The sequence below is a fragment of the Antedon bifida genome, chromosome 6, assembly GCF_963402885.1.
Source record: "Antedon bifida chromosome 6, ecAntBifi1.1, whole genome shotgun sequence".
NCBI classification, from domain to species: domain Eukaryota; kingdom Metazoa; phylum Echinodermata; class Crinoidea; order Comatulida; family Antedonidae; genus Antedon; species Antedon bifida.
This window is the reverse complement of record NC_136231.1, coordinates 14969212-14995247: the sequence shown is the minus strand read 5'-3', so window position 1 is coordinate 14995247 and position 26036 is coordinate 14969212. Positions and strand designations below refer to the sequence as shown.

Here is a 26036-nt window from a genome sequence, read left to right as displayed (position 1 = left end):
CGACCAATGAGCTGTAGTATTAGGAACTTCAGCATTATGTAGTATGGTTTACTTTCAATGCATCCAGGTACTCATTTACATACACAGCTGAGTGGAGTAGTAATTCAGAATTAAACTTGGGTCTTTCTGTAAGATAATAAATCCTGCCCTAACCACTCAGCTACCACAACTCCTACAGACATTACAAATGTTTATTATTTACTCCTACAAATGTTTATTATTCAAGAAAGTTAATCGCCGGTTGGTGATTTCTATGATTTATAATAAATGACGTAGAACTACCAATTCTGTTGATCTGAACTACATCTACCGGTAGGGTACTTATACTCAATACACGTCATCAAGTACGTGAATGATTCTTATTATTAATTTAGATTATGAATCAATAAAATAAACAGAATAGTAGATTGTACGATGACTCATCAAAGGTACACTCGACTACTCGTATCAAAACAGAATGTAAACATTCTGAAAACAATTCTTTCCAGTCAACAATTGTTTTGGGGCAAGCCCAATGATGTCCATGTTATAGGAAAGTTGATTATACATGTAGATTAAGAGCATAAGCACAAATCACAGCAGTGGCATTGGTATTGTACTGTGATACTTACCTGGATAAACCGACACTAGTAGCTGTACATAAAAATTCGCACTACTGTATCAGAGATAGGCACATATTCCATCAACTCTGTCCCAAAATGAGAATATCTCAACACACTACCAGACCACCATCATTAAATGTACAGTAGATTAGGAAGGTTTTACAGTAAATCCACATGAAAGGTGGAATCAATCATTATTAAATGGCGGAACTAATCATTTTGAAAGGGTGATAGAAAATCATTTTAGGGTGGAGTCATTTGAAATCATTTGAAATATGGGAAGGTGAGAGGGGATAGAAATCAGTAACACATAAAATGTTTAAAAATCAAGCTTACCTTGACGAGGTACACTTGGAATTTGTTTATAATTTTGTTTCATAAAGAACCTTGGGAAATGAATCGGTATATATTATTTCTATTGACAATTTCCCTACGGTAATTCGTTTACTTTAATTTGCTTGATTGTTGCTGTTATGTTACTTCATTCAAAAACATGCTTTTTGTGTTATATGACTTGTTGGTTATTATTTAACTACTAGTGCCAGCAAATATTTGTTCAAGTTAATTATTTTTATCCCTAAAAATAAATGATTACAAATAACTACTTGTTAACATGATATGGTACATATGCCACAATGTTTGTTGTAAACATAACGATGCATATTTAAAGGTATAATTTTTAATTCCATACTTAAAACATTGAGAAAATTTGATGTCAAGATTTTTTTTCCACAAAACAATGAAAATAGAAAATCATAATGCAAATAGTAATTAAGGCAAAATAATATGCAAAAAAAATCTGATTCAATTATCGTGAGTTTCTTTATTACAATAATTACATTTTCCGAGTGAAAGTTATTCATGAAATGGGGGCGTTGAAACGTGTTGATGTAGAAAATTAGAATGCAAAGCTGATGATTGTTACAGTACATACACAAACCAAGAAAGGAAATGATGACATCATTACCTGATAGGGTGATCTAATCTTTCCTTATTTTTTGTAGAATTCCTCTCTTGGAGGTACTTTAAAGGCTATCCAGGTAAGCTACTGTAGGCACAAAATAGACATCAGTTTTCGAAATACAGACATTTCATGGTACATTGGGTATGATCGACATATATAGGTTATTAACTAGGTTCACATTCAGAAATTATCTTGAGTTTCTTTATCATGATGTTCTATATGAACCTGCAGGAAGTCGTTAACATGATCTTGTTTATCCCGTTAATTCTGGTTAACATGCTTTCGGAGAGCACGTTAATTATCATGAAGTTAATTACAGTAGTTATCACAATATATTAGACACCGTTATAATATGCAGAGACGAAACTCATCGCTTTGTTATTTACTGCGTCATCGGCCAGCTGCCAGAAGAAGTCACCGTTGTTGTTTTGATTTCGTTGACCACCAGCTTCAACAAGTTGTTTTTTTTTTTGCTTTGATAGTTTAAATTGCTGAGGTTTAACTCACTATATCATACATCAAGTTAGTAGACAATTTTTAAAGAATAAAATACCTGATCGAAACCTGGAGAACGAATCAGAAGTCAATGTGAAACAGCCAGCCAGTAAAGTAGCCAGGACTATTTCGAAAGCTAGGCCTAGGCCTGGACTCCAGCCCACAACACAAGGCATGCACGACCTTACGAAAAGGTACGCACGCAATTTGACTTTATTAGTATTCTATTGTAATGTATTTTAACCGCAAAAAAGATAATAAAGTATAGTACATCATGCGTGTGTAGATGATTTTATATTCTTCAAAAGACTTGAAGGGGAACTGAAAATTCATCATTAAAAAATAAAAATTCTTGACTTATATCATAATCAACATTATTGTAGGCCTAAATATAATTAATTACATGAGCCAAAGATAATAACATTGATATTGTTAATTTTTATAAAAATGTTTCGGGCAACCCCCTAAAACCTCAACCTCTTCAATTTTATGATCACCATATATATTTTATAACAGGACTTTTGTTTTATGAAAATATTGTAAAAAGTTAGTTAATCATGATTTCATGCGATTTTATTATTCAAAATACATCTCTACATACATTAAATCTTACTCTTTAAAGTTTTTGTTTGAAAAAAGCTTGTCCCGCAGTTTTGTGTCATATACCGTTACATAATTTAAATGTGCTGTCTACAGTTTATTGAACAGCAGGGAATTGATTGTGCTTTGTAAATATGCGAAGATATGGAAATAAAACTAGCCGCACATTATTAACATAAAAGAGGAAAAAAAAAAAAAAATTCTGTTGCGTACCTTTATTGAACATGGTGAAATGCACACAGGCCACCTTTGACGAGCCATGTTTTTAAGTTTTCAAATTAATTTATGATCGTTAACGAAATACTTAGCCTATTATAGTTACTACTACTATGCCTAGGGTACTATAGGCCTGCTGGCTAGCAACTACTACTAGGCCTACTCTACAAAGAAATCAACAATCCCTTCCCACGTGTGCACCAAACATGTGAGTTTTGCCTTTTATGCATTCAGTGCACCTCATTAACATACTTATATCACGATGTTAAATTCTATGTGAACGCTCTTCCTGCTAACGTAATATTCAATATCACGATACGAAAGCACGATAAAATATTATGTGAACGTGCCTATTGATTGGCCAATGGAAGTCCTGACCTTGTCAATTCCCTGAGACGTATTAATTGCTGTCATTTTTGTTTTAGTGTGATCAAACATGATTTTTTAAATCAAGAAATCAACTAATATTATGTCAAATTGAAGGAACATACATTGTTGAAGATACAGTACAATAAAAATAAGATCTTTACATACAAATTTATTAAATGGCTTTTGGCATGCATGTAATCAATACTTGACGAACAGTAAAGTATGTCTTTCTGTTAATGTATACACACTACAGTATACTATTGGATGTGATTAAATTATTTCGATTAATATATTATATCTTTCAACTGGTTTATATTGCACAGGAAATACACAATAAGTAGTGTATAAAAGTGTATTTCAATATACCTCTTCTGATGTATTTGTAAGAACAAGGCATTAATGTATTTAAAGGATTTATGAAATAAATAGTAATAAATCTAAACTTGGTATGCAAAGAATTTGTTGTTACAATATGGGAGTAGGGAAAACAAATAATCTAACAATATGAGTAGGCCTAAATCAAGGATTAAAAAGACAACTTGAATTGACAACATTATTATATTTTAATTCTATGAACTACAGTAGTAACCACTAAATCATTTTTAAATTATAGCCATTTCACACATAGACCAAATGAATAAAGTTGTAACACTAATCTCTGAACTGGAATTTAATTTGTCATTTGGGCTATTCTATGGTATTGACTTGTGTTACATTTTAATTTTGTTATGGGTAGTTGAATTAGTGTTTGTGTTGTTATTTCCATACCTTGAGGATCAATCTTTACTGTAAGAGTACGGTAGTTTAAAAGTGCATGAACTATACTAGACTAACAAGAAAAAAACAAAAATAATCATTTGTTCAACTTTGATACAACAAAGAATATCGGTATCGTTACAGAAAAGTCTAATTACAGAAACAATTTGTTCACAAGATTAATTAAACAATCTTAAACATCAACTAACAATGCAGTACTGTACTTTTTAGAAAAACTATAAAAAGTCTTTTCATTTTAATCCAAAAAATAAATTCATAGAGAGAACATCTTTATGCTTCGGTAACTCGTATTACATTTAGTGCTTTAGTTAAAATCACATCGCTATTTTCTTCATATTTTCCGAAATACGATAATTCTTTTTGTTCATAGAAGTAACTAATATGCAATGCAGGAAAGGTATAATATTTATGATATTTTGAGAATGAAATTTCAGGCCATTTGACGAATTATAGGTGATCATTGTGAATTATTTGTACCTACCAGTGTGTTTACACTAATAAAGTCTACATTTCTGTATTCTTCTAGAGAGGACCGATTTAAGCACCTACTGTAGCCCTACTACAAGGTGTAGACTTAATACTAGTAGTAGTACGGTAATATTATCACAATTACATTTTTAACTACTATCTAATAAATATTATTGAATTATTTAGCATTTAAAAATGAGAACTAGGTTCATATTATAACTGTACAATCGTCCAATTTTTTTTTTTTTTTTTAATTTTCGTACAGTAATTTATAATGTACTGTACACTTAATTAAAATAATTTTTGATTGCCTGAACATCCATATGACTAACTACAACTTTTAAAGTTATAAATCAACATTATTTAATGTTTTTATCTACATTAAATTTTTACTGTTGTTAATGTTAGTTATTTATAACAACTAGCTTAAATCACCACATGAACTATTACTGTATGTCCATATTTCATAAAGGTCAAAGATCAAATATGAGGAGTTTGTTGAACAGCACACTGAGGGTCAAAGATTGACATAAAGCAGAGAACTTTAGCTCACATGCCAGAATGAATCAGAGGCTAGCCCAGGAAATGTGTCATCCAGAAAACACTAAAACTTGTACAAAATGGTGACGAATGCTCTGCAATAATCATAGCAACAAATATGAAATACTAAAAACTGTACCTATCACCAATTTTATTAATTGTTTAATAAGATTCTTCCAGAATTTATACTACTTAATATATTGTACAACAATATGTATGATGCAGTGGTGATACTACACTATTGTGTGAAACATGCATTTAAGGAACTATGTACAGTATACAATTTTAACAACAGTATTATTTATTAAGCATGTTTGACCCACAAAATTAATATTATTGTTTGTGCTTGTAACTACATGGTTTACTGTAGATTTGGCTTTATATTCTATAATCATTTTAATACCATTACTGGTCTGCCCATTTGCATACAGGATACCGAATAATCCATATCGCACAGAAAGTATGTAATTGTTAAAAGCACTATTTATAATTTGACAAACAAGATTACTGCACATGTGAGTGTTATCTTTATTCTAACTAGTACTATAGGCAATACATCTTGGATCCAGTGGTATGTGGTACAAATAATTAGATTAAAATCCATTTTGCTAATGCCCACTCACTTTGTCCCTGCCAAATTCTCAAGATACCTCAGGGTCGGAAATAAGCATAGAGTATAATAATGTACATTTTGGAATACAGAATTAAAATTAAAGCCAAAAATCTTAGCGATAGGTGCCAAAAAGTCAAGATCGTGAGATCAAGATTTACTAAAATAGTATGATAGTCTGAAATATCATAATCCAATCTGAAAGTCTTTTTGATGGGTGATAACAGTATGTTTTTACTTATTACAGTAGTTAATTATCTTGATATAAGGGTGGGTGGGGAAAAATGAATTAAATTGGATTAAATCATTAATTTAAATGAAATTTGGACCAGCCTAAACTTTGCTATAGCACAACCACATTATTCACAGACAATCCTAATTCATTCATAAAACTCATCACAGTAGGTTTGTAATTACTGTATTGCTACTTAAGTATATACATTAGTAGTATGACTTGAATTGATTAATTTAACAATAAACATAACCTAGGTTTACTAAGCAAGTACCTAAGCATTCAAGTGAATGATTATATTATTCATTATCCATGCGTTAATGACATTAACATTGACTGAAGGTCGTCATATACTTGAGCAATCACAGCTACTTTGAAGAATAAAAAAAAGTTAATATAATAACTGCAATATTTACTGTTAGAAAGCCTCAACATTTTGATGATATGGAATAAAATTACTGCAGATTACATTATAGATGCACGTTGCTGTGTAGATGTGGATGTGTATACATACTGCATAATACTGTACATTTAATCTTTTACAAAGCTTAAATGTTTAGCTCACAACACTCACTACACCTAACTTCTTATTAATAACAAAGTTTATGCAATCAGATTAAATATAAACTTCACTTATCCATTTATGTCCTTCCCAAACTAAGTTATATAAAAACTTTACATACTGTAGACGCATGCAAAACCGTGCCGACAGAAATAATAAAATAAATAAATGACACCCTGGACAGTTCACCTTCCATACACATGGTTACAGTGTCGATACAGTAATATGTAGTGGAAAATATCTGTCTGATTGATATCTATCATGATTAGCAACATTTTGGAGACATAAACATAATAAATATTTCCAATAAATTAAAGCAAAAAACAGAGATATAAAAAACGTAGTGTTTATCCTTCCTTACGACAATCAATATTTTGACGAACTTGCAATAGATGTTTGATAAATACTAATATGCTATGACATCGCTCCATCGTAAGCCAGTCGGGATTGGCTGAGTGGCCAGTTCTTAGGAATCCTGGAGCGTTGCTCCCAGGTTTGAAACATCACCAAAGCCAATTTTGTTTTTTTTTGTTTTTTACTCACCATCTCCTTTATTGACTATCATCTTTTTTTCACCATTTTCCATGAGGGATGTTTTTTCTATATGTATCAAATGCCGGAGGCCTGATCGTCTCAGGCATTCATTGACTGCATGGCATATGCACTATCGATCATCGTAAAGACATTCACTGTACAACTCGTAGTAATATTAAGATAGCCCAGCGTATAACAAAATATTAAAAGTAAACAAAACATGGCACTTCATCGAATAATAATATTTAATAGGCTTCGAGTACTAGCTATTTATTAGGCTAGCCCTCAATAAAATAATTCACAATCCTAGTATTCTATAGTACTTACTGTATTGCCAGTTTGAATTTGGGAACTTTTCTGCAGACCTCCATTACTTCCTGTAGCCTGATTTGGTTGGTTTTGATTACCGTCCGTTAATGGTTGGCTTTTCGGGGGTCTCTTCTGCTGTTTATTGGCTGGTAAAAACTTGTTACCTACTGCCGACATATTCAATTCGGACGTAACTTACTTCCGCTTCAAACGCAAACAAAAGTGCTATTAAACTTTAATATATAATTTAACCGTCCGATCCAGTCAGCCAGCCTTCATTCGGACTGCTCTGAATGATGAGTTGACGGCTAGCTACAGTAGCTGCTCACTCACAAGTTTTTGGCCTTCACAAATTCCTATAAATTGCAACCATTTACCTCAAGAAACCAACAAAATAAAGTCAGGCACAAAAGTATGACATTCTCAATGTCTAATTATGTACTAATAACCATAAACGATACTCTCTGAAATGGTAGAGTAGAAAGTACATTTTGTCAACAAATCTACTACAAACTCGCGACTCTTAAAAGAGTTCCAAAGAATTAATTGTCAAAGGTCATTTCTCGTGTTTTTCGTTTTTATAATGATACCGCCCTCTTTTTAAAGTCAATTTCAGCATTGATTTTTTTCTTCAAGCATACTTAGTTTAATATAAGCAATCATTTTTTATTACATATTACTCAAAAACAGTGACATGTTGGAAAATTACTTATATACTGTAAACCTTATCATATCCGTGTTTATACACTATAGCACTTATTTTTCAATGTCCTAATGGTGGAATAATAAAGTAAAATAAAGATGTATTGTAAGATAATAAAATCAAACTTTAACACAACTTTAATAAACGTTGATAACAAATAGTTGGACTATTAAACAAAAACATTTTTTGTAAATTATTTTGTTTTTTATTTATTGTAATTGGCATTTTTCGTTAAATAGGGAGTGTTGAATTTAAGTAATTGAATGTAGAAATAGTATCTGGGTATTGATACTGCTACATGGTCTACCGGGCCAGTGGCAAAATCAGGCCATACGCGGCCCAGCATGACAATCTTTTCATTCATATAACATGGCAATATAGATGGCTGCAGTCGCGTGCTCAAGTTAGTGTTTACCAACTGTAAGTGCCAAATCCAAGCTAGGTATACTGTGCTTGTGTTCACTGAAGAGTGTCAAGTGAACAGGTGACCAACCATATGGGTTATGCTAATGAGGGCATAGCTTGCTTGGGCTGTGGCTGGTAGTTGGATAGTTAGGCTTGTTGGGTAAGGACCTAGCAAGCACAAAAGGCTTACTTAGAAGCCTATAGAAGTGGTAGATGTACCAAGGCTTACTTAGAAGCCTATAGAAGTGGTAGATGTACCAAGGCTTACTTAGAAGCCTATAGAAGTGGTAGATGTACCAAGGCTTACTTAGAAGCCTATAGAAGTGGTAGATGTACCAAGGCTTACTTAGAAGCCTAAGCTGGCCTAGCTATAGAAGTGGTAGATGTACCAAGGCTTACTTAGAAGCCTAAAGCTGTAGTACGGTAGTAATTGATATAGTGTATAGCTATAGCTGCACATGTTATCCAGGCATATCTTTGGTAAGCAATTGAGACTTATCTTATTATTATTATAGTTGTAATTATTTTGAACCAAGAATTATTTATATTGTACTGTTTTATCTATGACTTATTTAGATACTTATGTAAGGTCTATTATTATTGTATAGAATTATTTATGTTGTACTGTATGATAGATACCGTATATATTATTTGTAATCATTATTTATTTGTTATAGTAAATCGGATCAAGTTGGAGAACAATTAAATTCCGCATTTGCAAGAAACTTGTTTGTGCAGTTATAAAATTTACAAAGCTATATCCACGATGGCTGAAGCTGCTTCAGAGAAATCTGTTAGAGTAAAACGTAAGACCGAGAAGGGTGCAGAGTATGAAAAGGAACGAAAGCTGAAAGGAATCAAAGAGTTGTGGCGTCGTGTTAAATTTGTGTCAGAAGCGTTGAAAGCTTCTTTGAATAAGGAAGTTACAAGAGAAAATCTGATTAAGGTGCATCAAGATTGGTTAATGGTGTATGGTGAATTTATGTTCCTTCATGATGAAATTTGTGGCTTGCTGAACGAGGAAGAGAAAATAATGTATAATGAATGGTTTGAAAACAAAGATGTGTGGTTGGCAAACTTAAAGGCTAAGGTAGAGGATTGGTTTGCGGTGCTTGAGGTAGAGCAGTCTGTGGCGGTAAATTCTCATCGCTCCGCAAGCAGGAAATCAACTAACAGTTCAAAATATTCTAAACGATCACTAAGTGCTTCTGTGATTCAAGAAGAGCAAAAACATGCAGAGTTGCTAGCCAGGCAGAGGAGTCTCACAGAAAAGCAGAGAATTCAACAGGAAGAGTTCAAACTCAAACAGTTAAAAGAAGAAAACGCTTTAAAAGAAGAGATAGACGTCGCCGAAGCAAGATTGAATGTTGCAAGGGATTTCGCAAGCGGAAGTGGTTCTGGTAGCCACAAAAGTACGTCGTCAATGGAAGGGTTTCTAGATAGTGCATACCGACGAAATGTGTTATCCTTTGCTCCAGCGGATCCTGCTACTATTCCTGTATTAGATTTAGACCCATTGGATCCTGTTGTAGTCCCTGTTGTTCCTGGTGATGTAACACAAGCCTTTGCTCCAGCCGATCATGTTACAATTCCTGTGCTAACGTCAGTTGCTCCTGTGGTAGTACCTGCTGTTCCCGTAAACGTACTGGCAACCCAAAACTTTGCTCAAGCAGATCCTGCTCCTACTACAATTCCTAACTTAGCTTCGAACACAGTGACTCCTGTGGTAGTTCCTGTTACGCAAACTCATCTGTTTCAGCAAAACCGGCAGGGTTGTCAGGATTCTTTTTCTTCTAATAGAAAAGTTGGTTCTACTGATATGAACGAGGTGATAAGGACTATGCGGAAGCCACAAATGGAAATTAAGAAATTTGCAGGTGAATCCTTGGAATTCAAACGTTTTATAAGACAATTTAAGTCTAGAGTGGAACAGTTTTGTTCAGCAGATGAGAAATCCAATTGCTTCCGGAGAAGATGGAAACAAGCTCAATATTTGGCTGATCGTTTCTGGGAGAGATGGAAAAGTGAATATCTTCCGCTGTTACAAAGAAGACAAAAGTGGTTATCTCCAAAACAAGGATGGGTTTGTTCGGCAAGTAAAGGTAAAGACACATGCAAGTATCCTGACAAGGCCTGTGAGTAAACTATGTTTGCTGTTGGAGAATGATGATCCGGAAAAGTAAATCCGAGGCGTTGTCTATATTATTCTGAATTGAACAAAACAAAAGAAGGAAACACAGAAAACTTAAGAAACTTTAAATGAACTTTATATTTAACTTTATTTTTGTCGCTACTTATATACATTGTTGTTTAACATTATAGTCAATAAGTTGATGGATAATTTGTGTTATAGGCCTGGATTTTACACTTTCATTGTATTTGTATGTAGAATTGTGCAATGCGCAATTGTGGGTGGGTATGTAAGTGCCAAATCCAAGCTAGGTATACTGTGCTTGTGTTCACTGAAGAGTGTCAAGTGAACAGGTGACCAACCATATGGGTTATGCTAATGAGGGCATAGCTTGCTTGGGCTGTGGCTGGCAGTTGGATAGTTAGGCTTGTTGGGTAAGGACCTAGCAAGCACAAAAGGCTTACTTAGAAGCCTATAGAAGTGGTAGATGTACCAAGGCTTACTTAGAAGCCTATAGAAGTGGTAGATGTACCAAGGCTTACTTAGAAGCCTATAGAAGTGGTAGATGTACCAAGGCTTACTTAGAAGCCTATAGAAGTGGTAGATGTACCAAGGCTTACTTAGAAGCCTAAGCTGGCCTAGCTATAGAAGTGGTAGATGTACCAAGGCTTACTTAGAAGCCTAAAGCTGTAGTACGGTAGTAATTGATATAGTGTATAGCTATAGCTGCACATGTTATCCAGGCATATCTTTGGTAAGCAATTGAGACTTATCTTATTATTATTATAGTTGTAATTATTTTGAACCAAGAATTATTTATATTGTACTGTTTTATCTATGACTTATTTAGATACTTATGTAAGGTCTATTATTATTGTATAGAATTATTTATGTTGTACTGTATGATAGATACCGTATATATTATTTGTAATCATTATTTATTTGTTATAGTAAATCGGATCAAGTTGGAGAACAATTAAATTCCGCATTTGCAAGAAACTTGTTTGTGCAGTTATACCAACCGACCGACCAATCGACCGACCGACTGAAATTGCTGAACATGTTTAAAAATGTTGAAAATGTTTAAAAACATTTATATTTTTTTAATTTACACGTGCGTAGCCTGTCATTTTTGACGTGCTCGTATAACGTAATTTCGAGTTGAAAAGTGAGTCAAATATGATGATATTATTAAAGAAAGGTTGTAAAACAGAAATCGGGCAAAAAGAGACCACATTAAAATTTAACGCGCAGTGCTCGTGCAAACATCTGCGCACTCATGGCAATTTTTTAAATGCTTAAAATTGCCTGAAACGTACTCTTAAATTTTGATAATTTTGAAAATTTTAAGCGCGCGTACGCATGGGTTACATGCGCTACGCACGTAATTGTATTGCCATATGATGATTTATGCCCTGAAATTTATGAGTACCAACTTTTATTTAATTGTGATTCATGCTTGTGAAGATATGATTACAAACGTGATTTCGTTAAATCGTGCGTAGACCGCGTAATTTTTGATTGCGCACCTTGAAAACATAACCACATCGATTCCTGGCCATATAAATAAGGAATATACTGTGAAAAATTTACTTAGCTAGATGAAACTGATATCAAGACAAGGCCATATACAAGTTAGTGTTTACCGATCGACCGACCGACATAGTGAGCTGTAGAGTCTCGTTGCACGCGACTAAAAATAAAGTCTATTTCGTGACTAGCTGGATAAACCAACAATAGCCTTTCTCCTCGAAGAGCGAGATATAACTTGAAACGTAGAAGTTTTCATTCCCATCTCCACAAATGGTATAGTCCATGTCCTATGCCCTCAAGCGGGAGCCTGCCCACAAACCACCATCGTCATTTCTTTTCGCGATATGAAAGAGTAAACATGTCTTCAAAGAGCTTGCACAGTGTCTTGCTGTTGTAATAGAGTTTAATACTGGGATTGCTGCTATTATAGAAGCGAAGGGGTTTTTCTTGGTTACTAGAGATTCATTGAACTGGCTCAGATGTTTGGATGTTTGCAGCACCATAGGGACCAGGCCTAAATCTAGCAGGACAGCTTGTTGCCTACATAGTGATTCTTGTAGGAGTTTCTTAAATTTGATACATGCTCTCTCATATGAGAGCATAGATCTTACAGGGTCAATGTTTGACCATGCATATTGCCTAACACTTTAAAATTGTGGTTAGACATCATTTTGTAGGGCCTGGCATGAACTCTCTTATAAGGGGCATAGGCCTACATGTTTCAGGGTCAGAGATCTTGTCTATGCTTCTTGCCTTACTGGTCTGGTTTTCTAGCTGAGTCATAGTTGACACTTCATTTGGACGCGGTCGTCTGTACATTCAGATCAGGCGGTTGCAGCTACAATAGCATAATGCACCTCCAATCATGTCTGCACCCACTGAGGCCTATGCGGTCCTGGGGGTGATGAAATTTCTCCGGTGTTACTGCAAGCCATTGTTGCAGCAGTGAGAGGGAGGAGGGTGGGGAAGAAGGTCTGCAGGCGGTCGTGAAACGGACGGCGGTATGCTACTGTCCGTTCTTTATTTCACATACCATGAACCAAAGCCCATTCCGTCTTCGTAACGCTTTTCGACGTTCGATTTTTGCGCGCACAAAGTTAAAACAGTTATCTACATGCCCGGTTGCACCACTAGACCCGGAGCTCGTGGAGCGTGTCGATCTAATTGTGAAAGAGTCAAATATCCACAGGCCTATATGCCTTATTTGTGCTCTAACGACAGCCTTTCCTGTGGCAGAAGCAATTCGATAGCTCCGAGCATGAAGACCAAGGTCCATTGACAGGACGGTCCGAGAGACTTTAAGGGCCACGTCTATGGCGGGATATTTGCTATCCTTTCTAGCCGATCCAGAGAATCCACTACAAGGCGATCTAGACGTCATCGCGCTTCTTCAGCAGATTATGAGCTGGTGGTGCACCAGCAGGCACCAATTTCTCTGCCATCTGCCTCGGCTGACGCATCAATGTTACTCTGACTCTGATATTCAAACCTTATTTAATACTGTTAATACCAATCTGACCCTCATGTCTCAATACTTTTCAGCTAACAAACTTTCTCTTAACCACAAAAAATGTAACTTCATCCTGTTTGGGACCCCTCAGAAAATTAAAAACATTGATACTGCAAACTATAACATTTCTATTAACAATCATGATATTTCCTCAGTCCAATCTGCTACATTTTTAGGAGTTCATCTTGACAGTCGACTTTCATGGAAAAATCACATCAATTTTGTTGAGAATAAAATTTCCAAAAGTCTTGGCATCATCACTAGACTTTCTTCTTTTTTACCCCCTAACATTCTTCGTATTCTTTACTGCTCCCTCATCCTGCCTTATCTTAACTATGGCAATATTGTCTGGTGCAACTCTTATCCTTCCAGTATTAAAAAACTTCAAACTCTTCAAAAAAAGGCCATCAGGGTTATATCTGGCGCCCCACCCCTGTCTCATTCATCTCATCTTTTTTCAAAGCTTAATCTTCTCAAAGTCTCCGATATCAATCTAACCCAACAAGGCTCGTTCATCTTTTTTTCTATTAATTCTAACCTTCCCAAACATCTCTGCTCCATGTTCACTCCAAATTCTTCAATTCATTATCATCATACCCGTATTTGTTCAAAATTAAATATTCCAACCCATAAAACCAACCACTTTCAACACAACATTAGGTATTCCGGACCCACTTTTTGGAACGATCTGCCACTCCCCATCTTAAACTCTGTTTCTAGCAAATCATTTTTATCTAAACTTAAAAGTCACCTTATTTCCAAATATTAACTTTTCCTCGGTCAATTTTATTTTTTATTTTTCATTTATATTTTTGTTAAATTTTCATTGTCTGTGTCTGTAATAGACGTCCTCCACAGGATGTGTTTTTCATCTTTCTGGGCGTGTACCTTCTTCTTTTGAAATTTTGTTTACATATATATTGTTCATTGAAATCTGTTTTGTATATGAAAGGAGAAAATAAATGTTGCTTTGAATTGAATTGAATTGAATGTTCTCAGCGCAACAGACATAATCGCGCCGAATGACTTCCGTCATTTTACGACTCAGGATCTGTTTTTGGGTCCTTCTCACTGAGAGAAGACAAATGGGTTCGGGAAAGGGAAACTCGTCGTGAACGAGAGCTCGCTCCCCACAGAAATGTTGCGGAAGCCATTCACGTCCAGTGACAGTCTCGCGCGACCGCCGCCTCGGCCCCTACTGCTCCTCTCTGCAGAAGTTATAAGCAGCTACTCCCTCCGCCGGCACATCCTATGCAAAGAGACCAGGCTTCTACTTCTAGACAAGCTTCCCGGGACACAAGTCCACCGTTTTCTCGCCGAAAAGAAATCGCGCGATTGGCGACCGTTTTCAAGTCTGAACAAACGGTTCATTCGGCCCCGCAGGTTTAGGATGGAGACAGCCTCATCCATCCTGTTGGGGCTAAGACAAGGCGCGCGACTGGGCTGCCACAATAGATTGAAAGACGCTTGCTTTCACATGCCTATTCAATTGTGGATTAGGATCAGCACTGGTGCGCTTCCGAAAGTCACAATCACCTCTATTCGACTCTCTGCTGTTCGGTCTCTCAACGGCCGCGTGTGTAACAGTACGCCCGGTACGAACGCTGGCAGCGTTCTTCCACCAACACGGCATTCAAATCTTTAAGTACTTATTGGTTGATTGGTATGATTGGTTGATCGTGGCACAGTCCAGAGACCAGCTGTTAAACAGCCTAGCATGTTACCGCCTTGCAACGGAAATAAAGTTGAAGGCGGGCCGAGTGTGCCCTCCTCCTGAGCAGATGGTCAAGGCAAGATAAGTAGTGCTACACCCAGGGGCGGATCCAGGGGGAGAGGGTGGCGCTTTAAAACGATTTTGAAAATATGACGGAAATGGCACTCTCACGTTATTTAATGTATTAACACATTTTGTTAAATGGCACCCCTAGATGTTCGGGAATAGTAGGCCTACTCTCCCACGTAAAATTCATGATAAATGACACCTATAGTTGTTGGCCGGAAATGACACTCCCATAGCGTGTTAACAACCGGCAAAATGATCGTATATTTTCCGCTGGTAAACACACGCAACTAAGGATAACATTCTATGCGTTCAATACGAACGTCAGGGGGAAGTCCCCGATCAAGGTGTATCCGGTACGGTCTACTTTTAACATTTTAACTATTGTTAGTCGCGTGTGTTTTATTAGGTTACGATCGAATTTGAAAAATGCGTGTTTCGAAACTAGAGACCCGAGACCCTATACGAAAAGGGAGACCCCACTATACGAAAAGGGAGACCCCACTATACGAAAAGGAAGACCCCAAATATATACGAAAAGGGAGACCCAAATATACGAAAAGGGAGACCCAAATATACGAAAAGGGAGACCCAAATATACGAAAATGGAAACCTAAAATATACAGTTATTACGTCGGCCCAGAGCCGCCTTAACTGTAAAAACTCAAAACCAAAGTTTTGTTCACAGTCTGCACCCACTGAGGCCTATGCAGTCCTGGGGGTGAATGAAATTTCTCCGGTGTTACTGCAAGCCATTGTTGCAGCAGTGAGAGGGAGGAGGGTGGGGAAGAAGGTCTGCAGACGGTCGTGAAACGGACGGCGGTATGCTACTGTCCGTTCTTGATTTCACATACCATGGACCAAAGCCCATTCCGTCTTCGTAACGCTTTTCGACGTTCGATTTTTGCGCGCACAAAGTTAAAACAGTTATCTACATGCCCGGTTGCACCACTAGACCCGGAGCTCGTGGAGCGTGTCGATCTAATTGCGAAAGAGTCAAATATCCACAGGCCTATATGCCTTATTTGTGCTCTAACGACAGCCTTTCCTGTGGCAGAAGCAATTCGATAGCTCCGAGCATGAAGACCAAAGTCCATTGACAGGACGGTCCGAGAGACTTTAAGGGCCACGTCTATGGCGGGATATTTGCTATCCTTTCTAGCCGATCCAGAGAATCCACTACAAGTCGATCTAGACGTCATCGCGCTTCTTCAGCAGATTATGAGCTGGTGGTGCACCAGCAGGCACCAATTTCTCTGCCATCTGCCTCGGCTGACGCATCAGTTCTCAGCGCAACAGACATAATCGCGCCGAATGACTTCCGTCATTTTACGACTCGGGATCTGTTTTTGGGTCCTTCTCACTGAGAGAAGACAAATGGGTTCGGGAAAGGGAAACTCGTCGTGAACGAGAGCTCGCTCCCCACAGAAATGTTGCGCAAGCCATTCACGTCCAGTGACAGTCTCGCGCGACCGCCGCCTCGGCCCCTGCTGCTCCTCTCTGCAGAAGTTAAGCAGCTACTCCCTCCGCCGGCACATCCTATGCAAAGAGACCAGGCTTCTACTTCTAGACAAGCTTCCCGGGACACAAGTCCACCGTTTTCTCGCCGAAGAAATCGCGCGATTGGCGACCGTTTTCAAGTCTGAACAAACGGTTCATTCGGCCCCGCAGGTTCAGGATGGAGACAGCCTCATCCATCCTGTTGGGGCTAAGACAAGGCGCGCGACTGGGCTGCCACAATAGATTGAAAGACGCTTGCTTTCACATGCCTATTCAATTGTGGATTAGGATCAGCACTGGTGCGCTTCCGAAAGTCACAATCACCTCTATTCGACTCTCTGCTGTTCGGTCTCTCAACGGCCGCGTGTGTAACAGTACGCCCGGTACGAACGCTGGCAGCGTTCTTCCACCAACACGGCATTCAAATCTTTAAGTACTTATTGGTTGATTGGTATGATTGGTTGATCGTGGCACAGTCCAGAGACCAGCTGTTAAACAGCCTAGCATGTTACCGCCTTGCAACGGAAATAAAGTTGAAGGCGGGCCGAGTGTGCCCTCCTCCTGAGCAGATGGTCAAGGCAAGATAAGTAGTGCTACACCCAGGGGCGGATCCAGGGGGAGAGGGTGGCGCTTTAAAACGATTTTGAAAATATGACGGAAATGGCACTCTCACGTTATTTAATGTATTAACACATTTTGTTAAATGGCACCCCTAGATGTTCGGGAATAGTAGGCCTACTCTCCCACGTAAAATTCATGATAAATGACACCTATAGTTGTTGGCCGGAAATGACACTCCCATAGCGTGTTAACAACCGGCAAAATTTTCCGCTGGTAAACACACGCAACTAAGGATAACATTCTATGCGTTCAATACGAACGTCAGGGGGAAGTCCCCGATCAAGGTGTATCCGGTACGGTCTACTTTTAACATTTTAACTATTGTTAGTCGCGTGTGTTTTATTAGGTTACGATCGAATTTGAAAAATGCGTGTTTCGAAACTAGAGACCCGAGACCAGAGACCAGAGACCCGAGACCCTATACGAAAAGGGAGACCCCACTATACGAAAAGGGAGACCCCACTATACGAAAAGGGAGACCCCACTATACGAAAAGGGAGACCCCACTATACGAAAAGGGAGACCCCACTATACGAAAAGGAAGACCCCAAATATACGAAAAGGGAGACCCCAAATATACGAAAAGGGAGACCCAAATATACGAAAAGGGAGACCCAAATATACGAAAATGGAAACCTAAAATATACAGTTATTACGTCGGCCCAGTGCCGCCTTAACTGTAAAAACTCAAAACCAAAGTTTTGTTCACAGTCAGTGTTTTAGGTCGGCCCAGGGTTGCCTTTCGAACGTTCACAACAGTTGGGGAAGGGGATATTCTCAAAACACAATATAGTTGACCCTATGAAGGCGACCAATCATTTCTCCAATATGACACATTACACATTATTATTTAATATACAGCCGAGAATGTTACATTCTATTTGTACTTCTTTCTGCATTAATTAATATTTCCATTTTATAAAAATAGATGGGAACACAAAAGATTGAAATATATATCATTATTTCTATTGACAGTCGATTCTCTAAACTTTCATCAATGCAACAACGTACTCCCGCCCTGGCTAGTATCTGGGCTAGTAATAATATACAAGGCCCTTGTTGCCCTTACTATAAGGAAGCGGCGCGAGTGATTTTTTTTTACTAGATGAAGAGTTTGCAGGCTTATGTACACAGCGTTAAAAGCTTCACAACATATTATAAATAAATCCAGGCTATTACTCAATGTTTTTTTACATCAAGTTTCTTCTTTAATATGATTTGTGAAAATATGTTTTCAATCAATACAATGAATCAATGTACACTTATGTGGATAATGAAACAATGTAAAATTATAATTTTAATGGTAATGATAATATAATGATGATAGTAATAATTAACTTATTTGTTAGTCAGTCAACTGCTCTCACAGCATTTATTTGGTCAAAAAAATCAAATTCTTTTTAATTTTATCAGTTTCTGAAAGAATTAAGCCTTAGAATGTGTAATATACCATTAATAATACATTCCAAACAGGTGGCTGCTCTCTGGTGGTAGGATTTGTTGCTCTGGTAGGTATCTGGTGGTGTTTAGTAGGACCGAACAGTGGGTTTGGTAGTCTATGAGCGCCGCTTTACCTGGATAAAACGCCCTCCCACCCTCCCCTCAGACAAGAGTTTTGCTCCCATTTGAGGGCATAGTTCATGGACTATACCGTTTATTTCAATGAAACCTACTTTTCGAGTTATATTTCGCTCTTTGAGGGGAAAGGCTAGTGTTGGTTTATCCAGGTAAGTGGAGCTCATAGACTACCAACACCACTGTTGGTTTGTGTAACTGTAATTGATGTGTGATAATTGGTAATTGTAACTTGTTTTTTTAATTACCGTAATTATATCATTATATGGATTATTACAAAAATTGAAGTAGTATCTTTAATATAAAACTCAAAATACATACTTTTTTCTCTCAATATTTTAATCATTTGATTGCTCATGCTCAACTCTTTCCATGCCAAGTTATTATCACAATTCAAAATTAACTATTTTCTTTAAACATAAAGTCATGTTCACACTTTGTGACTGGCATTGGAATCTTAACAAAACAAATATTTGATATGCATATAAATGGATATTAATATCATGAGCATGTTATAAAAATCATTTTCCATCATTTTTTCATCTTTTCTTATTCTCTGAAAGTTCTGTGTTCTGCTATGATAAAAATCAAAATAATGATTCTATAATACTATTTTTATTCTAATAATGGTCACATGGAAGATGTGGAAGATGATTGTCACATTGTAATAAATTGCTTTGCATCTTATACAATTCACATACTGTAAATTTTGTAATGCCATATAGACCTATGCTACTAACAGCATTATATTTAACTCTGTCTACACTAGTTTGACAAAGAAAGTGTGATGTGCCCAAATATGGTAGTGATATGACATCATCGTGTCCATATATGGGTACATCATATTTTTTTTGTCACAAAGTTTGGTGTGTACTCTGTCTACACTATCAAACTTTATGAGACGAAAAAGTGTGATATGCCCATATATGATGTCATATCACTACCATATTTTGGGCAAATCAGACTTATTTTGTCAGACTAGTTTAAAGGAGTAAAATGTCTTGTCATGATAATAATAATTGCAGATCCATTAGTGCATTATGAGAATGTTTACAATAATGAAATGATGGCCTATGAAATGGATGATTGTATGAAAAATAATAACCCCAAAAGTGCAACAAATATCATAATACAAATTAAAAGCAAGAACAATGAAGCTTATTAGCTTAGATTGTTAGTCTAAACAAAATCTCAATCTTGCAAAGCAAAAGTAATTAATACAAATTACTTAATTATACATGTTAAAAGCATTAAATTTGTAAAGTCCCATATAACATTTTGTGAAATTGTAATGAGTTGACTAGAATATATTTGAAAAAAAAGACCCATTTTAAAATCAATAAACTAATATTAAACTCTGTACCATATTTATACAATTTGCTGGAACATGCATATCTTTCTTCACACCCGTAATATTTCTATTTTCAAGCAATTTTTACAAAAATAATTTTTCTTTAAATGCACATTTTAATTACAATATCAACATTTGTTTTTTTACCTAATAATTAACAATTTATTGAGATGTTACTAATATTTCAAATTTCTCAATTGAAACAAACAAAGCAAATGACTACTTCTTTAACATAAGGAAGAACTTTTGTAAATTCCATCATTGAATACAAATTACAGTTTATAATTGATTTATAATTAATAAATTTCAAAAGCAAACAATCACTTCTTTTGTTACATTGATAAATCCACTTTATACAAATCACAATTTATGGTCTTCATACTAAAAAAAAGTATATTAAAAAATTAACTTCAATATGTAAAAATATTATTTTTCAAACCTAAATCAGAATTTTGCATTTGTTTTTGCATTGTTAGACTTCTAATGTATGCTACAAAAACCAAGCTACACTAAACATAATTCAGGTGGTTTATAATGTGTATTCATTCAGGCCATTGATATTTTGTTATATTTTTTTAATTTGATAGTTTTTAACCTCTGACCTGGATGACAAATTGTTGTCCTGTGATTGGGCACTTGGTTGTTCAGTAATGTGCAATCATCTTTTTATTATCTGATTGGTTAAAAAATTGTGGAAACATGGCCATAGAAACTCAATATAAATACTGTAGGAAAACAGATATATTGATTGATTGAGATTATACATATAGTTTTAATACCATGGATGGTGATTGTAATTTTAATAAATTATTCTACAGAGACTAACAACATTTAAATTGCATTCTATCCTCTTTATGGCTAAATCAGTGATCTTTGAGGTGCTGTGTGTATACCAATACCAACACATGTTACAAAAACCATTTTCTTTTAAAAGTGGAGTGGAAACTATTTGTATTGTAATGAAATAATTCCACTAAGATCTATTGGCGACTTAACTGAAAGTTTTAATGGATTGTATAGAACCACAAATTAATTAACATGATGTAATTAACAAAAGATATTTATCAAATTTTACTAATAATTGTATTTATTTAGGATCAATGTTTAATCAAAGGCTGGTGAAGTTTCTATGTACATTAAAGCTTTTTCTTTTTTTTTATACACAATAAAACTATTTTATACATAAGACAAAACTAAACATAAACCAAGTATGATGCTTACTGCACGAAAGACTGCAGTGTTGTAAAATACACATTTCGACATAAAACATCAGTTTTTTACCTTTTATATTTTCGTAGTTTTTATAATTTTCCCAAATAAGTAAAATTTTGAAAATTACTGTTTCATGAGTAAAAATATACTGTATATGACAGAGTATACTTCTTTACGTTACTTGTTTATTTGTATGTAGAGACGCTTGAGCTTTGTTCCCACTTGGACGAAACAGGCACAACACAAGTGAGTTGACCAATCACAAGCAACAGTTCAAATGATCCAGCGAGTCGTGATTGGTCAAATTACTTACAGTCAAATTATTGATCCTTCTACATAATTTAGGCTATTTAGACAATTGTCAAATGCAAGCAGTGTATAACCCTCACCCCACAAACCTCACCCCTAATTTTCATAATGAAGCCCGCTCTGACACTCTATTTAGTGATATACGATAATATTTTAAGACTTTAATAAATCGTTAAACAACTACATAATTGCAATTACATCACAATTGTCATTTTGTACTCAAAACAGTAAACTTTCAAATACATATATATCTAACATCTGAAAGACTCAATTTAAGTAATTCTAGAAATATTCAGATCAAGGTGATTTCAAACAATTATAATTCTATTGATAACAAAACAATTGCGACAATCTTTCCTTTTTTTTTGCAATAACAAAATAATAAATTGACAGTAACACATCATTTTTAGGAATAACAAAATCAAGAGGGGAGTTCCTAATGTTCTGGATTAGATGTACCCCTGATAATAGTGACATTTTTCTTATGAATCATTCAATGAATGCATTTTTGAACTACAATATTGTCACCAGAATGAATTTACTATTTAGATTTGTTTCTTCTTCTGTTGTAGACTCCCAGGTCTTAGCATGTTTATTGTATGTTTGTTTTATTGTTTGTATTGTTTATGTAAAATCCGGAATAAATTTATTTCTATATTTTCACCTTCTTCTTATTCATATTGTAATTTGTTATAGACCTTCCTCGAGGCTAATGCTGTGCCTTGTGAAGAACCTCTGAGTGAAATATTGAATTTAAACAAATTATAATTTGAATTTTTTAACTTGAATAGAACAAGAATACATTCCACAAAACTAATTTAAAAAATAGTAATAAAAAATAATACTATTAATACACTATTTGAAAATTATAAAATCTATAGCTTAATTGAGTTGCAGTAATATATAATATACAAATAATATTTTCACTCATAAATTTGCAAAGTAAAATATGGTGGAATTATTTATGTATTTTGTAAACTTGTTGTATCTTTAACAAAAACATGACATAAACATTAGCAAACATATTGTAAAGCACCAAATGATATTGCTTTGGCCACAGATTGTGCACAAATTCCTCTTCATATTGTACTAGATTGGAGGGTATATGTTTTGGAGGTTTTAACATAAAGGTTTTTAATCAATGGTTTACTACACAGAAACTGAAAGAATAATGAAAGACACAGTGGTTATTGAGATTATAACTGTGACTGTAGTGGTCTACATTGATTTTAGTAGCCAGTTGTAGCTTTGTTGCTGAAGGCAATGGGCCTTCTTTCTGTGCTTGATGTATGCGTAGTGCAACTTGCTTAATATATAGTGGTTTCTTGCTGTAGGTTGTTAGGCAGTCTGCCAAGTCTTGCTGCTGGAGGCAGTGAGCGACTTGCTGTAGGCATTGTGCTTCTTACGGAAGGCATAGTACCTTCTTTCTGTAGGCATTGTGTGTATTGCTGTAGTTGTGGTGCCTTCTAGTTGTAGTGCCTTCTAGCGGTAGTGCCTTCTAGCAGTAGTGCCTTCTAGCTGTAGTGCCTTTTAACTGTAGGCATTGTGGCATTTGTTGTAGGTGTAGTGCCTTTCTACCGGTTGTACTCTCCAGCTGTAGTGCCTTCTAGCTGTAGTGCCTTCTAGCTGTAGGCAGTGTGCCAAAAGCCTTGTTGATGAAGACAGTGAGCCTTCCTTCTTGCTGTAAACATTATGTCTTCTTGTTGTAAGCAGTGAGCCTTCCTTCTTTCTGTACACATTGTGCCTTCTTGCTGTAAGCAGTGAGCTGTCTCTTGTCCTTCATGCAATAGGCAGTCTACCTAAGTTGGCTTTGCAGCAATTACTTTCTGATAGCTCTGGCACAAGGATGGTATGACAAACATGGATGCAGCATTTCAGAATACTTGCTATATCAAGGAATGAAAATGTGCTAACTGGTCTTTTTCTCCTTTTCATTCTTGAGGTATATAACTGGAACGTCAGATGGTTTGTGTTTTCTAATTTAAAAAAATCATTTAGATTTTTATATTTACCCATTATTAAGTTATTCACAATTCACAAATTTAGTCATTTTATATTGTCTCAAAAATAGTTATAAATCAATATCTTTCCTTTTGGAAACTAAATATGATAATCAACTCTGGAAATACCAGAATTTCTTGAGGTCCAAAAAGTCAAAAATTCACATTTATAATATCAGAATTTCTAGAAAACCAAACATATTAGGGAAGAGATTGGAAAAGTTGAGTGAAATAATAATTTTGGTAGTCGCTGTGAATTTCAGTTTCCAGTTACACATTTTATATGCATAAGGTTTTAAACTTTATTCAAATTCAAATCGGATGCAAAAGGCGAAACTGAGTATAAAGCTTAGCTCTATCTACACTATCAAACTAGTTTGAAAAAAAAAAGTGCGATGTGCCAAATTACTTACGCATAAGGTGATGCTGGTGTACCAACAATAAAAACATGATTCTTTTTCATAAACATCCGCCACATAGATTTATGGAAGCCCCTTACATCCAAGTCCCAGATGTGGAAACACTATTGAACAATAACAAAATAAAATATTTAATACAGAATGTTGCTAAAATGATCTTCAAATACTTTTGGAACAAAAATCCCAAAAAACACTTAATTTGTTGTCAATTGTTCTTTATCATTTAGTTTCTATTCTAAGTTTGTCTCTATTTTCAACATCAATCTGCATGATAAAGTACTAATTGCAGGGTGTGAACCTAAACTAAAGGTGCAATTTTGTCGTCAAATTGGCTGCCAGTCAATGGGTTTTCAGTTGAAATTAACTACCGTAAATCTTCTAATTGTAACCCTGGGTTATTATTCTTTTTAGGGTGAGTTACTAATAGAAGGGGGATTACTAATAGAGTAATGGATTACTATTACTAATCTTAAATTAGGTACCTGAAAATAACCTATTCAAAGTGTGATTTAATTCATTTTAATTGTTCATGTTTTTTTTGGGGGGGGGGGGGGAGGGGGAGGGGCCAATACATCTTTCAACACATGGTCTTATTTATAGATTACCACTTTTTTATCAGTAGCACATACTCGGCAGTTTAAACTACTGTCCTAAATTTGCATTTGACAAACCTTGGCTAGCTCAGTCCATGTTTCATAGTCGCCCTCAGTTTCCATCTGGATATAGAGTACGTAAGTTCCACCAGGAGTAGATGGAATAAACTTGTCATCACACGGTAATACTTTGTGGTCCAATGGGACAGCTTTTTTTATTAGTTGATTTAAATTCTCTTCATATTCATCTTTCTTTAGGAGATCAACATTTTTTAATTTTACGTGTGGAACAATATTTATTGGATGTTTTTTAAAATATAAATCCTGAAAGATAAAAGAATTTTTAATTAAAAAACACTGATTCTTCACTCAATTTATGGTGAGCAGATAACTTTTTTCACCCATTGATCAATAAATATTCATAAGATTTTATTATTTTTTTTTTTTCATTGTCTGGTTGACAAAATACACTCCAGGAGTAGATTACAGTAGTAATATAACATGATGATGATTAAGAGCAAGAGATGGTTTATCCAGGTAAGAATGGCATGAAATAGACATAACAATGTAATTAACTCATTTATTTAGCCAGAACAATACAGTAAAATACAAAATAATTTTAATTTAAAGTTGGCCAAGGATGCCAATGTAAACTAAATTACTGGAGCCCCTGGCCTTGTAGTCCAAACAAAGAAATGCTAATAATAAAACAATGTATACATTAAAATATCAAAATATAGTATTTTAAATATGTATTTATATTAAATTCTGTATATGATGCATAACTGAAATATACTATATTATTATAACTTACTTGAAAATAACTATTCATATTAACACCGGTAGCACCAAAGTGATATGTTCGTGAAATGTCTGGAATGACACATTCACGACCTTTACGAATATCTGGAAGCCTCATCCACATATCCCAGTCCCAAAGCTAAAAATACATAAAAGCAAGTTTTATTAAAACTGCATAAACTGTCTGTATTGATGTCAATCTTTCCAAAAAATTTAATAAATCATCTGCCTGATGGGCCATAATATTAGTAATATCTCAATTTGAGGTAATTATTAAAACCTAGTTAGATAACATTGTAGAAAACACATGTGTAT

General features: G+C 35.4%; 3 protein-coding genes across 5 annotated transcripts in view; 1 reads left to right on the top strand and 2 right to left on the bottom strand.

Annotated features, from left to right (window-relative positions):
* The window catches only part of LOC144845419 (rho GTPase-activating protein 29-like), a 44195-nt gene extending 36393 nt beyond the window's left edge, over positions 1-7802 (bottom strand). Inside the window, exon 1 of the mRNA XM_078702740.1 lies at positions 7297-7802. Coding sequence (XP_078558866.1) covers positions 7297-7455 — 159 coding nt within the window. The 5' untranslated portion in view covers positions 7456-7802. The remainder of the gene's footprint in view (positions 1-7296) is intronic.
* Positions 7803-8403: 601 nt separating this feature from the next.
* On the top strand, positions 8404-11520 carry LOC144844392 (uncharacterized). 2 transcript variants are annotated; one of them, XR_013612427.1, is made up of 2 exons: positions 8404-11271; positions 11469-11520. XR_013612427.1 is itself a non-coding variant. In XM_078701284.1 (2 exons), exon 2 carries the CDS (start codon positions 9153-9155, stop codon positions 10527-10529), a length of 1377 nt encoding a protein of 458 aa, XP_078557410.1. In that variant the 5' UTR covers positions 8404-8866; positions 9064-9152; the 3' UTR covers positions 10530-11520. The 2 variants fall into 2 exon arrangements, 1 of the variants encoding a protein (XP_078557410.1); XM_078701284.1 differs by having other exon boundaries at positions 8404-8866; positions 9064-11520.
* A 7768-nt stretch (positions 11521-19288) lies between these two features.
* Positions 19289-26036, bottom strand: part of LOC144845437 (protein O-linked-mannose beta-1,2-N-acetylglucosaminyltransferase 1-like) — a 73354-nt gene continuing 66606 nt past the window's right edge. For both annotated transcript variants that reach the window (XM_078702777.1, XM_078702778.1), the window contains 4 exons: positions 25735-25860; positions 24999-25244; positions 24322-24431; positions 19289-23884 (listed from right to left, as the gene is read on the bottom strand). In XM_078702777.1, coding sequence (XP_078558903.1) covers positions 23818-23884; positions 24322-24431; positions 24999-25244; positions 25735-25860 — 549 coding nt within the window. In that variant the 3' untranslated portion in view covers positions 19289-23817. The remainder of the gene's footprint in view (positions 23885-24321; positions 24432-24998; positions 25245-25734; positions 25861-26036) is intronic.